Source organism: Alosa pseudoharengus, unplaced genomic scaffold (genome assembly GCF_046254945.1).
Source record: "Alosa pseudoharengus isolate Yale_2024_CS ecotype anadromous, Long Island Sound unplaced genomic scaffold, YU_APseudo_1.1 YU_APseudo_1.1_scf_18, whole genome shotgun sequence".
Taxonomy (NCBI): domain Eukaryota; kingdom Metazoa; phylum Chordata; class Actinopteri; order Clupeiformes; family Clupeidae; genus Alosa; species Alosa pseudoharengus.
Genome location: NW_027468650.1, coordinates 7,879,798 through 7,895,989, shown reverse-complemented (window position 1 = coordinate 7,895,989; position 16,192 = coordinate 7,879,798). Strand labels below are relative to the sequence as shown.

Here is a 16,192-nt window from a genome sequence, read left to right as displayed (position 1 = left end):
CACACATACATACATACATTAATGTGTACATGTGCTCTGATGCATACATGTCATCTGATGCTCTGATGAGAAAGAGAGAGAGAGAGAGACAAAGGAAGGAGAAGGATGGAGAAAACAGGGAGCTAAGAAGAAGAGGGGAAGGGGGGGGGTGATGCGTTGGCGAGGGGGGGGGGGGTGCGGCAGGCGCCTGAGACGCTACGGGGCCTGAAGAGGGAAAAGAGAGAGAGAGAGAGAGAGAGAGAGAGAGAGAGAGAGAGAGAGAGAATGTGTGTGAGCCCCTCCATCCTCCGTGTGTCTCACAGCCTTCACCCGCTCGGCGCTCTGCTCTTCGCTTCAGGCTTCAGTCATAGCTGTCAGCTCCATCGATCTCGGCCAGGAACGTGTCAGACGGCTCTAAAAGCAGCCTGGGTCGCCCGAGCGAGGGGCCTGCGCACCACGTCAGATGGAGATACAGAGGAGGAAAGAGGGAATAGTTTGACAATAAACACAAACTGGAAAGAGGAAGGGAAGAAAGAGAGAGAAGCGTGGGAGAAAAGAGAGAGCGAGAGAGATAAAGCGAGAGATTGCAGAGAAAAAGCTAAAAGATGTTAGGAGCAGCAGAGTTTTGAGTTATGACAGGTTAGCAGGAGGATGTTCAATAAAACATGGGGCTGCTATGAGTTTTTATTTTTGGGGGGGTTTGGGTTGCGGGACTTTTAATTTGATATTTATCAGGCGAGCGTCACACCAGAAAAGATCAGTGCAGATTTGATTTTCCTTTTAATAACCCATTTTGAGCTTCTTTTATTTTCAACTCCAAAAAAAAACCCCATCCGCACCACAAGACATCAGAGCGATTAAATGGCTCACGCTCAAACCATTTGTGGCTGCTGCGAGAAAGCCATCCGACTGACACTGTACCGCGCGGATCCTGACTGAATCAGAAGCACAGTATCTGCTATCGGCGGGGGGCCAGGCAGTCCTTTAACTGGGAATCGATAGCAGAACTTTCTGTGCCCATCCCGGCTCTGGCACTTTCCAACGTGAAAATCAAAAGCTCCATCGCCTCCATGGCCACGAGGAACATGACTCAGTGGGTGGTGTGGCTCGCCAGCCGAGCGCCTCTCCCCTCCCCTTCTCTGTGTGAGGCGGGCAAAAATATTGGGATTAAGAAGGGGCCATCCGCGTGTCACCAGCTTAATTCTTCAAAGGCTTTCTCAGTGGGCGTAGATAAAAAAAAAATAGATGTAAATATATAAATAAATAAACAATAGATGGAATAAAAATAAGACCAATTTTGCCACACTTCAAGACAAATGCTCTTCAATTACCTTGATTTGAGACATTATCTTGAGATCCCATCTTGAGAGGGTGCTCCGTCCTTGTTCCTTCTAATCGCTCTGCTGGTTCGATATATTACTTGAAAAAGCCTCAATTTCTCTCGCTGTCGTGCTTCCTATTCTGCTTCTTACCAGAACTCACAACATTCAGCATGAAGTCAGAATTTAGAGGTATTTTTTTCTTGTGTGTATATGTGTGTGTGTCTGAGTGAGTGAGTGAGTGAGTGAGTGTGTGTGTGGTCTCATTGGTTTAAATCCTGAGACTTAATTAGTGACTAATTCATCTTTTATTTGTCTCCGGAGTGGAGCTGATGAGAAAAGCGGCTCCCTGCCGCCCTGTTAGAGTTTCTTAATGGTGATTCGTCACAGGAAGTCAGGAGAGTCAGCTCGCGTGTCTCCAGAGTTTTGATTGGCTCTGCAGAGGGACAGCACCCTTCCCATGCAGCCGATGTTGGCCTCTGGAGGTCCCCCCCCCCCAGGGACAGGGGTCACAGCCAGCTATTTTTTAAGAACTTAGATTGGTCTTGGTACTTCTCTCTCTCTCTCTCTCTCTCTCTCTCTTCCCTCTCTATCTCTCTTTCTCTCCAGTCACCATTCAATATTTAGCCCCTGCCTCTTTTCTGTTGAGCATTTTGGACTGGGGAGAAGTGAGACAGTGCCTGTAGTTTTTTTGTCTTGGAGTTCTGTGTGTGTGTGTGTGTGTGTGTGTGTGTGTGTGTGTGTGTGTGTGTGTGTGTGTGTGTGTGTGTGTGTGTGTGTGTCCATGTGTCTGTGTATATGTGTGTGTGTGTGTGTCTGTGTGTGTGTGTGAGAGAGAGTGTGTGTGTGTCTCAGAGAGCAGAGAGGACCGTGCTCTGGAGTCTCTGGAGTTGTCTGTCAATCACATCTCACATTCAGTAGGAGAGAACGGGAGAATCCCTGGAGGGCTGCCTGCAGAGACCTTGGGCACCGCCGGTTCGGCTGCCAGCAGCTGAATTTAAAGTACACTGAAGCAACTAAATGTTCACACTGGGGATGCCTGCATTTACGGCCCTATTGATTTTAATCATCTTAAAACCTCTGCTTTCAAAAAAAAATATAATAAACGGGCAAAATAACAAGGCTGGAAAACGCTGAAGACATCTTGCGCCAGAAAATAGAAGTGTTGGAGAGAGGTGTTGGGGATGTGGTAGCGGTGCAGAGAAGACGACAGTTGATTGGATTTTTTCTCTCTCTCTCCAGAAGGCCTCGACATCTTTCCTCCGCAATCCACCACCACAGAAACAATCAGATGGACCAGGCATTTACCGTAGCCAGGACCGGACACCGAGGAATAATTTGCGACAGCGGTCATTAATTAGAATACAGCCTCCGTTTTGCTCGATGAATCCTAAATGAGGTTGGGCAACCTGACACGCGGTCGGTGATTTAAACATTGCCGCACTCCCCCTAGAGGCTTGCTGGCCTCTTATTCCTCTGTTTGAGAGGAGGTGCTGGACATCTCAAGGTCTTTACACAGAGGGACAATTTACAAGCTATGGAGAGAGAGAGGGAGAGGGAGAGAAGGAGAGAGAGAGAGAAAGAGAGAGAGAGAGAGAGGGAGGGAGAGAAGGAGAGATAGCTTGGGAGCTGCATATAACCATAATATGTGCAAAGTGACATATGACCATAATATGTATGTGAATATTCCCCGACAGCTGGTGTGAAATTATTCCACATTAAACTGGAAGTAATCTATAGATATAGAGCGATATCCCCTTGAGTCTTTAAGCATTTAAATGGAACACACAATATGTATGTAACTGGGCAGGTGTTCAGCTTAATGTCCATTATGAATACAACACACGGAGCTGTTTTAAATAGAGTATGTTCAGGGCCTACTTTGCATGGGACATTACATGTTTGGCCTTGTGGCTCAACTACAGGCTCTACATCAAATACGCACAATCCGAATTGTTCATAGGCATGATGCATCACCTGCTTGTGCTATTACCAGGTGTCTGTCGATCATTGACACTAGACCAGCTGGGAGCCTTAGGCCCGCCAGGCGCAGAGCCCACTCATGTTTGAGCATGTTTGAGGGACTGCCATCAAACCTTATTTTAAACCAGAGATCTGAACTACACACACAACAAAAATATATCCCACTAGGGATATAGGCTTAGTGATTCATTTTCAAAAATGAGTAATAGGACTGCATTTTTGTAAAGCTTACTTTACTATAAGAAAAGTCTTTTGTTTTTCGGCGTGATTCATGTCATACACATGAAATGCCTCCCTGCACAGCATGCTGGTGCTGAGTCGGCCCTCAGAATAAAGCACATTTCTCCATGTTGGGAAACTCCTCGTGTCTCGTGAGACTTGTCTCCTCATCTCACTTTGATTATCATTATTATTTCTCTGCCTTTGAGCTTTGTCTCTTTGAAAAACGATTAATGTTGATTTCATTGTGCCCCAACTGATTTTGTAGCGCTGCAATCAAGGCGCAGCGCAATAATAACAAAATGCGACAACATTTGCTCTGCTCAGAATAAAACGTTCTACTTCACTTGGTTCAGCTGCAAGGTTTGTTTTTCTTTTCCGTAGTGTGGGATGGATTAGAATAGAGAGCTGTGGAACTATGGAACTTAAGCCACATTCTGTGGAGCTTGAGTATGCTGAATACATTCCTAGTACGTCCTCCTCCGTAGATGTGCTAACCCTCATGCATGTCTGAGCAGTGGCTCTAACCAATCTTATTGGATGCTAAGGTGACACGGCACAACACCTCACAAATCCGAATCCACACGGAATTGGCTCGGCAATATTTGAGTGAGATATGCTGCCAGGTCAAGGTGACAATGAGAAATGGTGGAGTGACTGGCTTGCAGTCTCTACCCCTCACCTCCAAAAGGCAGGGAGAGAGAGAGAGAGAGACAGAGAGAGAGGGGAGAGGAGAGGAAGTTTAGTCTGTCTGTCTCAGTATCAAATCGCAAGGGGATTTATTACTGAAAAGGCCATGTGAAAAAGTCCATTCTTCATGGGGTCGGCTGCCATAGAAACGGCTGGACTGCATAGCACAACTGACATTGAGCGAGTAGTGTGTGATTTACACGTTTATATAACCACACCGGACTTCAGGTCAGACACTGGGCGAGCCAGTGAGTGAGAACAGAAAGGAAACAAGTGAGAAATGGGAAAAGAGGTAAAAACACAAATATGATAGCACGGTAGCAATTTGTAACAGGCAATCAGTTAGTTGATTGATTGATTGATTGAATAATAGATGGATTGATTAATTGGTTTGGCAATCCATTGATGGCTTCTTTTTGTGAGATAATTGGCTGCACAGAGAGACACATCTGTGAACTGCTTGTGTTTGTATTTAATGATTGGACATTGGATCAGTGTGGAGGGCTGTTTATGGCCAACTTCAGGGTTTGCATTATTTTTAGTTGATGCATTTGTTGTTCGTTTATTTTTCCTTCTGCATCCTTAAACCAACAGACCCAGTTTAAAGTCTTCAATGCAGTAAACCTACTTTGTAATGGTTCAGCGAGTGCCGCTAAAACAACCCTGTTTCCCCATCTGGTACATGGGATGAAAGATGAATTCTTGTCGAGGCCACGGAGGAAAGAATAGATTTCTGTGGCTGTTGTTGTTGCCCAGGCTGCTGACATAATGACTGTAGCTCAGAGTGGCTGCAGGGCTTAGAAGGGGGCGAATAGAAGGACCCTCACCTCAGGCTTGAGACGTCTGCGCTTTTGTTATTGTGAGAGGAGCCTGAGCAGGAAAAGAGGGGATTGAACCACTGACCTTGTTAGTGCTAACCAAGCATGCCTGCTACTCAGACCTCCTGGCTGGATACAAAAGGATCGCGCGGCTAATGCCTCGGCAATACGGGGCCTGTGTCCAACTCAGAACCTGTCCAGAGAAATGGCTTTGGCAAGCCAAGCGAGTTGTTACAAGGGGCTACAAGTTCAGACCCTGGCCTCAAAACGGGGCAGTGAATAGTAATACTAGCACACATGAGTCATTGTCATTTGGAGCTGGACATTGCACACACATTGCATGGAGGAGGGGATGAAGGGACCACTGCTGTAATATCTGACTGGGCCCTTAAGGCTGTTTATTTATTTTTGTTCTATTCTATTCTTCCCTTTCTCAGAGGGTTGGAGTCCATCTTTTTCTTCTCCCTCCCATGTGACTGTCTCTCTCAGAGGAGCTGGGGCTGCTGGATAGGTTCATTTACGAGCGAGCGTTTTGTTCTGTTTTATTTTGTTTTGTTTTGTTTTGTTTCTAGTGGCTGTATAAACACGAGCTGCTGTTAGCTAAAACGCGTCATGTATAATTCACCATAGTGAGGCTCTTATACATAATTCAGCAGGCTTGTTGGTGTAATGATGTGTGATGATTAAGCGTGGCGAAGAGGTATTAAAAAAACGTTGTACAGTGTCATAGTGAAATATACCGTCTCTCTCTCTCTCCAAGAGGAGATGGCCTCTTCACACTACCTCCAGGTCCTTTTTACAGTTAGTCTCTCGGGACTCCTCAGCAGCCAAGGGCCTCTGATGGGTGATGTGTTTGCTCTTGAGAAGTGTGTGTGTGTGTGTGTGTGTGTGTGTGTGTGTGTGTGTGTGTGTGTGTGTGTGTGTGTGTGTGTGTGTGTGTGTGTGTGTGTGTGTGTGCGAGTGTGCGAGTGTGCGGAGATGGTTTGTAGATTGTTTTTAAGCCTCATGAAGTCCACAAATCACAGCGCGCGGGCCTTACGAGCGTAACGCCTTTAGATTTACACAGCGTCTCGCCTCATAACCCTCCGCTGCTCCGCGCGGATCGGCCCCGGGCCCCGCACTGGCCCCGCGCCGATCCGCTCATCCCGCCATAAGTGCCGCTAGATTGCTATCGAATTTCCCTGCTGCTGAACTCCTCTCGCGCGCACACACACATTTATTGACACACACTTACACATGCACACCTCTACATACACACACACACACACACACACGCAAACACACACACACACACACACAAACACAGTGTATTTCATCAGCCTCTGCTCTAAAGTGGCCGATTCGTCTTTCATCTGACACTCCTGAGGCAAGGGCCAGGCTTGTTATCGCCATGGAAACTAAGATAGGTGTTGGCCACGGTATTATAGGCAATGATGGCGTGATAGCGAGGAGAAAATCAGAGGGGATGAGTGAAGGATCTCACACCTCTCTCTCTCCCTTTCTCCCTCCCTCCATCCCTCGCTCTCTCTCTCCCCATCTCTCCCTCTTTCTCTCTACTGCTTTTCTCCCCCTCTTGGGTTACTGTGCAGACCTGGTGACCTTTGTGCGACCTTTGTTTTTTTTTTTTTTGAAAATGCAACAGTAATCCCTGGTCGCGCTTGGTGCGGGTGTCCATTACACATTGTAATATGCACTCCATCATTGCAATATTCACGCAATAGCAAGATTAAGTTGCCGAGTCATTGTCTCCGAGCGGTGGGGAAGAGCTCTCTCAACAGGTGTTAACAGGAAACAGACAGCCAGATTGGAAAAAGGGGGGGGAGGGCGGCGGGGTTGTAGGTGACAGGGGGGCCTAGGGCTGCAATCTCTCCTCCGTATGAGGGCTTACTCAAGCTGCAGCCATGGGGATAACCAGCAGAGAGGGAAGAGAGGGGGGGGGACTTCTGTCACTCAGGTTATTATTATACCAGAAATGGACATGTATAATATGGGTGTCATCAGAAGAGGCACCCTGTTTGTTTTGCTATTAGGTGTGATGCTGGAGAGCTTGTGTGTGTGTGTGTGTCTGTGTGTGTGTGTGTGTGTTTGAGTGTTTGATTGAGAGAGGGAGTGTGTGTTTGTGTGAGTATGTTTGCGACTTTGTCCATGAGCGTACATGTAATCTCTGGGTGTCTGTCTGATTGTTTGTCCGTGAGGGAGAGAGAGAGAGAAAGAGAGAGAGTTTGTCAGTCCATGTGTGTGTGTGTGTGTGTGGGTGTGCATGTGTGTGTGTGTGTGTGTGTGTGCGCATGTCTGTCTGTGAATGTATTAGTCAGTGTGATGTGGAGACAGAGGCAGCTGAATCATTCAGTTCATGGCCAGCAGTGACCTCTGAGGCTGAGGCATTTGCATTTGAAACAGAACAGAACGCCGTCTCTCCACGCTCCTGCGAGAAACACTGAAAGCCATTACACCCGGGGATATTGGCATGACCACCGCCTGCCGATGCGCGCCGAGATAGCGTGTAATATTTTTCCATCTTGATAAAATTAAATGGATCAATTTCACTGCACCATGTCTTAGGGAAGGGAGACAGTTGGAGGAGGGAGAGAAAAAGAACTGACTGAATGTGGCGGAGAGAAATGCATTGTGGGTTTTTTTTTTTGTGGGTTTTTTTGTGCGATGATGTAAGGGTGAGCGGAGAGGAATTGAGGCTAACTAGACCTGGCCACTTTATTTGCACCTCTGCACCAGTTGGTTATGTTGTCAGTTCTGTGTGTGTGACGTTCAAGTGTGTGCAAGTGTGTTTGTCTGTGTATGTGATTGAAAGAATGAGAGAGAGAGAGAGAGAGAGAGAGAGAGGAGGAAGGATGGAGAGAGGGAGCAATCTGTGATCTGGGTTACAAGTCAGAAACATCTGTCACACAAAAGGATTTGTTTGATTGGTTGGGCCCATACATCAAGCACTGCTGTCAGCCGCCGGTAAATTTATACTCCCCCCAGTCGCATCCTCTATCAGCACTCACGTAATGTGGAGGCCCGGCTGTCAGTGGGGAAAGCCATATCTTATTCACTTTAAAGCTAGCCACGGCCAAAACAGCAGCCCAGGGCGAAGGGAAGGGCAACGCTGGCTACTCAATTATAGATGGATTCACTCATGACATGCGCAGGTTTTCTCTCTCTATCAATCTCATCTCTTCCCTTTCTCTTTCTCTCATTCTTTATGCTCCCTCTGTCTCTGTTCTCTCTCTCTCTTACTCTCTATCTCTCTCTCTCTCTCTGTGTGTTCCTGTCTCTTTACTCTCTGAGGTATTTTAGTGTCAACTTTTATCGCGACAATTTATTCAGGTTCAGGTTCAGTTCAGGATTCTATATCTGTGTCTGAGAAGTTTCCCAAAGCAGGAAAAAAATCAGCAACCTCATTTGGAGCAGAGATTTCTGCAGGGGTCAATGTGACAGAGCCGAGGATCTTTTTTTCCCGAACAGATGAAAGAAATAAACGGTGGTTTCAGGCCACATCAGACGCCTCCTTTCCTCTGGGTTAGGATTAGATGAATTGCATCATTAGTCGAGTGCCTCCTCGCCAAAGCTTTGTGTGGCCACGCATGAGAGGCGCACTTTGCATTGATCTGAAAAAAGAAACAGAACAAAAGCAAACACCATTTGTTAGTATGGGGGAAAACGAAGGGTGTGTGAGAGAGAGAGAGAGAGAGGGGGGGGGGGGGTGATGACGGCTGTGATTCATAAGGTGAGGTCTCCTCTCAGCCAGTGGGTGAAATTGCCCAGAACATTGTTAATGGCGATGACGAGGCCGGGATTACAGTGGCCTCCTGTAAAAAAAATAGCGTCAGGAGAAATATTCATCCTTCTTCCGCGGGCCTGCCGCACTCGGCCAGTGACACAGGCAATTGGATTAACCTAACATGCTTTTGGGAGGTGGGGTGGGGTGGGCACAGATGTGGGGGGGCGCAGAAATGTCATTAGCGTCAGTTTTCATGAGAGCTATACGCACCAGTGGCTCCAGTCATCAGTAGTATGCATGAACACGTGACTCAGCTGATCCAACCCACCCACCCCCTCCACACACACACACACACACACACACACACACACACAGTCTTCCTGCAGTCTGCCAGTGGTGATCAGATTAGGATTAATAGAAACATGGCTGATAATTACGGCCCTGCTCCAGAGCCAGTGGCAATGTCAATTATTACAACGTGCTCTGAACCATTAATTCTCTAATAGAGCACTCAGCACCATAAAATAAAACAGAACTTTGCCATTGATTTTCTATGGCTCCATTCAGTAATGCTATCTCTCTCTACCCCCTCCCTTCCTCTCTCCATCTCACTCCCTCTCTCTCTCCGTCTCCCTCTCTCTTTCTCTCTTACTCTCTCTCCCTCTATCTGCTTCTCCATTTCCCTTCCCCTGCCTTCTCTTCTCTCCCTCTCCCTCTCTCTCTCTCCCTCTCTCTCTCTCCCTCTCTCCTCCTCTGCCTGCTTTGCGGTAGCTACAGAGCCTATTGATCACCATAAGGCAGTATTTTGTTGTTAAATGAGTACTGGAAGTGACTGTAATGAAAGGGTCTAACCCGGGCGTTAGTAGCTATCCCTGGCTGCCAGGTGCAACACAGCACATTTTTGCCTTCTGCCAAAGAAAATCAATGAGGATACATCTTTGTCTGATTAAAAATGGCCGCTGTGGAATGTGTGGAGGGGCTATTTTGGAGCTTTTCTTCTAGGCTGTGCCAGATAAATAAGCTAAATCAAATCATGACCCTTATTAAAGATATTGCCTTAAATAAATCACTCGGTAGAGTCTGTAACACACTGCACTGTCCCGTGCTTACTGCCTTACCATAATCTGACAATTATTTCCCTCTAAATTTAGTCATTCATTTGGCAATGACACTGTAGATACCGGTTAAGCTTCAGCAGTATAGCAGAATATTGAGACTGAAAACAGTGTCCCTCCCTCCCTCCCTCCCCTCCCTTCTCTCTCTCTCTCTCTCTCTCTCTCTCTCTCCTCCCCATACCAGCCCATTCAGTCTCTCCCACCTCATTCCTTCCCACCTTTCCCTCCCTCTCCCCTCCTCTCTCACTCCCTCTGTCCAATTCCCTTCACAAATGTGCGGCCATTAGACACACATAGTCATTTCTCCAATGCCCAAAAGCTAAAAGCAGCCCCCCGAGCAGAGGCAGGAGCAACAGCCGCAGCAGGCCCTGAACAGATGGGAGGTAATGGCAACACCGCCCTCTTGACTGTGACATCCAACAAGACCCGAGCCCAGCTCTGCCGCTCTCTCTCTCTCTCTCTCTCTCTCTCTCTCTCTCTCTCTCTCTCTCTCTCTCTCTCTCTCTCTCTCTCTCTCTCTCTCTCCTCTCTCTGGCAGATCCTCGATGCCACCCATCCCTGCCTAACACCCCCCCCCCCCCTACACACACACACACACACTGAATCACACACATACACACACACACACACAGAGACTCACGCACCCTCGATGCCCTGCCTCGTCAGGTTCAGCGTGTCCGGCCCGGGAAGAGGGCTGTGGGGGATTGAGGGGGACAGGATATTAATGCCACTCTCCGAGTGTTAGAAGGCTAAGTGGCGGCCAGAGAGCGGCTTCATTGTCACCTTGCCTTGGAGGACAGGAGAGAGAGAAAGAGAGGAGGACAGGAGAGAGAGACAGAGTGGAAAAAGTGGGAAAAAAAAAACCTTATTAACTGGGAAGGGCTTTTTTTCCTTCTTCTTCTTTTCTTGTCTTATATCCTCAGCTTCTCTCGCTCTCTCTGTCACTGCTATTCTGTCAGGGCCCTGCTCTCTGTCTTTTCACCTCCCCACCCCCCCCCACACACACACACACACCTCTCTCTCTCTCTCTCTCTCTCCCTCTGTCTCTCTGTCTCTCTGCATCTCGGCACACTTCTCCAGCCTCCTTGATGCTGGTGCCACACGGAGAACCTGACATTTCCCACCTAATGAAGTGGCGGATTATCTTGTCCTGATAAATTGGGAGCTCGTACTTCTTGAAAGGTCCCTTGCAGGAGCGCTCGGTAAGGAGCAGATTAGAACATGCCGGCATCCAGCTCAGGGGATTGTAGAACACAGTGGCTCAATGATATGTGGCGGTTCAGATGCTACTGAAGGGGGTTTTCCCCGACCCTTTTTCACTTCATCTTTTTCTTTTTATTCAAGTGAAGACGGTCTACATTAATCAGTGCTCCCGGGTCTTGGCACAGCACAGGGGTTTGTCAGTCAAGGTGCCTCTGTTAGGCTGTTGTGTGTGTGTGTGTCCATGGGTGAGTGAGTGTGTGTGTGTGTGTGTGTGTCCATGGGTGAGTAAATGAGTTAGTGTGTTTGTGTGTGTGTGTGTCCATGGGTGAGTAGTGTGTGTGTGTCCATGGGTAGTAAATGAGTTAGTGTGTGTGTGTGTGTGTCCATGGGTGAGTAGTGTGTGTGTGTGTCCATGGGTGAGTAAATGAGTTAGTGTGTGTGTGTGTGTGTGTGTGTCCATGGGTGAGTAAGTGAGTGAGTGGGTGTGTGTGTGTGTGTGTGTGTGAGGATATGGGTGAGTGAGTGAGTGGGTGTGTGAGCGGCCCTTTGACTTTGAACCGCCGTTACCATTATGTTTCTTAACCCCCCACGCCATTTGCCAGTGAATTAACACAAGCACACCTCTGGGCTTACGCCACACAGAGTCCCTTTACATAAAAGAGTCACTTCCTCCAAGAGCGCCCTCGACGGCTAGTCATCATCCGTCAGCCACTCTGACCTTCAGATAATTCCCGCTCCTAATGAGCAGTTTCTTAGCACTCTTCGCAAGCGCTCCCGAGACTTTTTCCTCATTGACTTGTTTTTATAATTGCCGAGCGATATAACTTAAAAAAGGACCGCGCGCAGACTCTTCCATAAATCATGTGGCGGAATAGAATATGCGACATAAGTGCGAAGCCCCGGCTGACTTTCAGTTTTACAGTCTGTGCGAGGTGGGGGTTGGTGGGGGGGGGGGGGTGGCTAGGCTGTTACAATAAAAAATAGATGTGTCTCTTGGTGTGCTAGAGCTCCATCTCATCTGGATTCAGTGAGCGCCACAGCTGGATCTGGCGGTGGCTCCGACCACTATATCACTTACATGTAAAATGATCCCCCTCACATCACATAGGCCAAAGGGCTGCTTTACAATGCCGACTCCTCGGATAGCAGTCTTTTAACCCTTAGCTGTATTTGTGTGTGTGTGTGTGTGTGTGTGTGTGTGCGTGTGTGTGCGTGTGTGTTAAAAACTTGCAATGGTGAGTAAACAGTTGTCCTATTCTCATAGCTGGAGACAGCTGCAGACTTGAGCTCTTATTTACAGCCTCTGTGTGTCCACCCCCCCCCCCCCCCCGTTGTGTCTCTGGCAGGAAAACCCCTACATGTGCAACAACGAGTGTGACGCCACCACGGAGGAGCTGGCCCACCCGCCCGAGCTGATGTTCGACGTGGAGGGCCGCAACCCCTCCACCTTCTGGCAGTCCACCTCCTGGCGCTTGTACCCCAAGAAGCTGCTGGTCAACATCACGCTGTCCTGGAACAAGACCATCGAGCTGACGGACGACATCATCATCACCTTCGAGTCGGGCCGCCCCGAGCAGATGATGCTGGAGAAGTCGCTGGACTACGGGCGCACCTGGCAGCCGTACCAGTTCTACGCCACCGACTGCCTGGAGGCGTTCACCATGGAGCCCAAGACCACGCTGGACATCTCCCAGACCACACTGCTGGACATCATCTGCACCGAGGAGTACTCGCGCGGCTATGTGTGGAAGAACGACAAGACGGTGCGTTTCGAGATCAAGGACCGCTTCGCGCTGTTCGCCGGCCCGCGCCTCCACAACATGGCCTCGCTCTACGGCCAGCTGGACACCACCAAGAACCTGCGCGACTTCTTCACCGTCACCGACCTGCGCATACGGCTGATGAGGCCCGCCACTGGCGCCACCATGGTGGACGAGAACAACCTGTCACGCTACTTCTACGCCATCTCCGACATCAAGGTTCACGGCAGGTAGGTCAAGTTTTGGTGCTACGGTCAGGATTAGAATGACCGACTGACTGACTGACCCTGAGGAAGTTAAGCAGTCGACACGTTACGGATACTGACATAACCGTGTGATACTAACATAACATTTCAGAGCAACTAAAGTGTGTGGCTATTCACAATTCTGTAGCCTCCAACCGTAGCCATTGGTTGTGCAGCTGTTCTCTCTTTGTGCCATGGTTACACTTACATGGTCACAGCACTGGTTGCAGAACCCAACCGAATGTGCCGTATTCCGTTTGAAAAAGTTCCAATTTCAATTTTCAATACAAGTAATTTGAGGAACAGATTGGTCAGTTGTATTACTATTTGTTTTTTTGGCTCGTGCAGACGGGGGGGTGGGGCAGTGTGAAAACCCAGAAGACTATTTTTTTTCATTAATTTGTAAATGCACTTGGACGTGGCACGTATTTTCCACCCAGACACAGAGCTCGGCTTGCATCTATTTCTCTTCTCTCAGTGACAACCACGTCCAATTTCCTGCTGCCTCACTTGGCTGAATGCTACTGTTGAATAAGATTTGTTGTCGAACAGTGGTCTGTGCTGTATACTGTCTTTAAAAAGGCATAAGACTACACATGCGCATGGGTTTTTATGTACTGTACAACTGGCACAAACATCTGTCATGATTTAAGACTAGCTGTGGCACAGCCAGAACACTCAAATCTAACACACAAAATGAGATGTATTCAAAGGAGATGGATTTTCAAGCACAAACGTTTATTTCATTATTTTTTTCATATAAAACAGTCCAGCTTTTGTTTTGACACTACAGCACAAAATAGAATAGAAATATTTTACCAATTATATATGAAATATGGCACTAGCCAGCAGTTAATTGCCTCAGTTTTGCTCTTTTCTTAGTTTAATTCAGAAAGAGTGTGGGTCTCTGGTCCTTTTACGAGTTGATTGACAAAGACCGTTAACCACAGCAGTAGACAGCACAGGTCACAATAACAGAGATCTGTCTCTTTGAGCTCTGAAACTCAGAGGAAGGGAGAGAGAGCGGAGTTGTAAGTGCTCGGTGGGAACACGGACAGAAGCAGGCATGGCGAGTAGATGCCATATTGTGGAGAGAAGCAGGCATGGCGAGTAGATGCCATATTGTGGAGAGAAGCAGGCCTGGCGAGTAGATGCCATATTGTGGAGAGAAGCAGGCATGGCGAGTAGATGCCATATTGTGGAGAGAAGCAGGCATGGCGAGTAGATGTCATATTGTGGAGAGAAGCAGGCCTGGCGAGTAGATGCCATATTGTGGAGAGAAGCAGGCATGGCGAGTAGATGCCATATTGTGGAGAGAAGCAGGCATGGCGAGTAGATGCCATATTGTGGAGAGAAGCAGGCCTGGCGAGTAGATGCCATATTGTGGAGAGAAGCAGGCCTGGCGAGTAGATGCCATATTGTGGAGAGAAGCAGGCATGGCGAGTAGATGCCATATTGTGGAGAGAAGCAGGCCTGGCGAGTAGATGCCATATTGTGGAGAGAAGCAGGCATGGCGAGTAGATGCCATATTGTGCGGCACGGACCAGATGTCTGGGCACAGAAGGAAGGCCAAGCATTGACAGTCAATAACAGATTGGATGTTTGAATTACTGATTATGGTGTGTGTTTTTGTTGGTGTGTGTATGTGTGTGTGTGTGTTTAATTGTGTGTTTGTGTGTTCTAGAATGCTTGTGTGTGTGTGTGTGTGTTTGTGTGTGTGTGTGTGTGTGTGTGTGTGTGTGTGTGTGTGTGTGTGTGTGTGTGTGTGTGTGTGTGTGTGTGTGTGTGCATGCATGTGTGTGAATATATATGTGTGCATGTGTGCGTGTGCGTGTGCGTGTGCGTGTGTGTGTGCGTGTGCGTGTGCGTGTGCGTGTGCGTGTGCGTGTGCGTGTGCGTGTGTGTGTGTGTGTGCGTGTGTGTGTGTGTGTGTGTGTGTGTGTGTTAGGTGTTGAATACCGAACACAGGTTTGTGCATCAGTGCTGCCAAGCGTGGTGATAAAATATGGGATTTTCCATACACATTTACATTCATAAATTTCATGTCACAGTCAAAATGATCCCTCCACTGGGGATCGGTGATTTCGCAGATTAGTGGACACTTTTTTCACACAGACTCTTTCCCTCCGTCTTCCTCTTCTGAGCACGCTGTCCCATGGGCCTTCCTCTGCTCCCTGCTCCTCCGTTCATTGTTCACTTCTGCTGTTAATGTTATTCTTCCCACACAGAGTTTTGCTGTCACCTATCCCCCCATGGCGAATCAGTGTTTGGTCTCTCTCTTCTCCTGTGCAGTGTACACAACCTCATAAGCTCCTTAACCCTGAAATACAATTCTGCCAGACAGTGCGTGAGAGACTCAGGCTCGGCAGGATGGATGGAGTCTGGGAGCTCAGAATCCAGTATAATTCACTGGACCTTCTCTCTCTCTCTCTCTCTCTCTCTCTCATCTCCCTCTCTATCTTCTCTCTCTCTCTCTCTCTAATCTCCCTCTCTCTTCTCTCTCTGTCTCTGTCCCCTCATCTCTCTCTCTCTTTCTCTCTCTCTCTCTCTCTCTATCCCCTCATCTCTCTTTCTCTCTCTCTCTCTCTCTCTGTCCCCTCATCTCTCTCTCTCTCTCTCTCTCTCTCTCTGTCCCCTCATCTCTCTTTTTCTTTCTCTCTCTCTCTCTCTCACACACACAAACATTTTCTCCCTCACTTTTTTTTTCATTTCCTCATTTCCTCTTGTCTTTCTCAGATTTCTCTCTCTGCATTTCTTGCTCAGTCTCTCACTGCTCACGACTCCTGTGTCTCGTTGGAAGGCTGATTTGCGGGTGCTCCGAGACGGGATTCGCTTTACGCAAACGTGAAACAAAAGGAAGGCTCTATTGGCTATATAACGCAGCCCGCAAACTAGGTCAGTGTCGAGGGAGAGTGTGGAGTAAAGGTTGAAAAGTGTTTGTATGCAGACCACAAGCTGCATACTGAAAGTTGTTGTCTGTGAGAGGCAGTGAATTATTAATGATTACATTGCAGTCCATCAAGGATGGGGACACACACAAAAGGACTGGGAAGTTAATGCTAAAAATATATATATATGCCGTGTTTGTTTGTAATCGTGGGGAAAGCAATTATTTTAATTTGGCGTCTGTTGCTTTGCAT

At 48.0% G+C, this 16,192-nt stretch overlaps 1 protein-coding gene across 1 annotated transcript in view; it reads left to right on the top strand.

Moving 5' to 3' along the window:
• Positions 1–16,192, top strand: part of ntng1a (netrin g1a) — a 100,016-nt gene that overhangs the window by 21,728 nt on the left and 62,096 nt on the right. Inside the window, exon 2 of the mRNA XM_076291428.1 lies at positions 12,394–13,037. Coding sequence (XP_076147543.1) covers positions 12,394–13,037 — 644 coding nt within the window. The remainder of the gene's footprint in view (positions 1–12,393; positions 13,038–16,192) is intronic.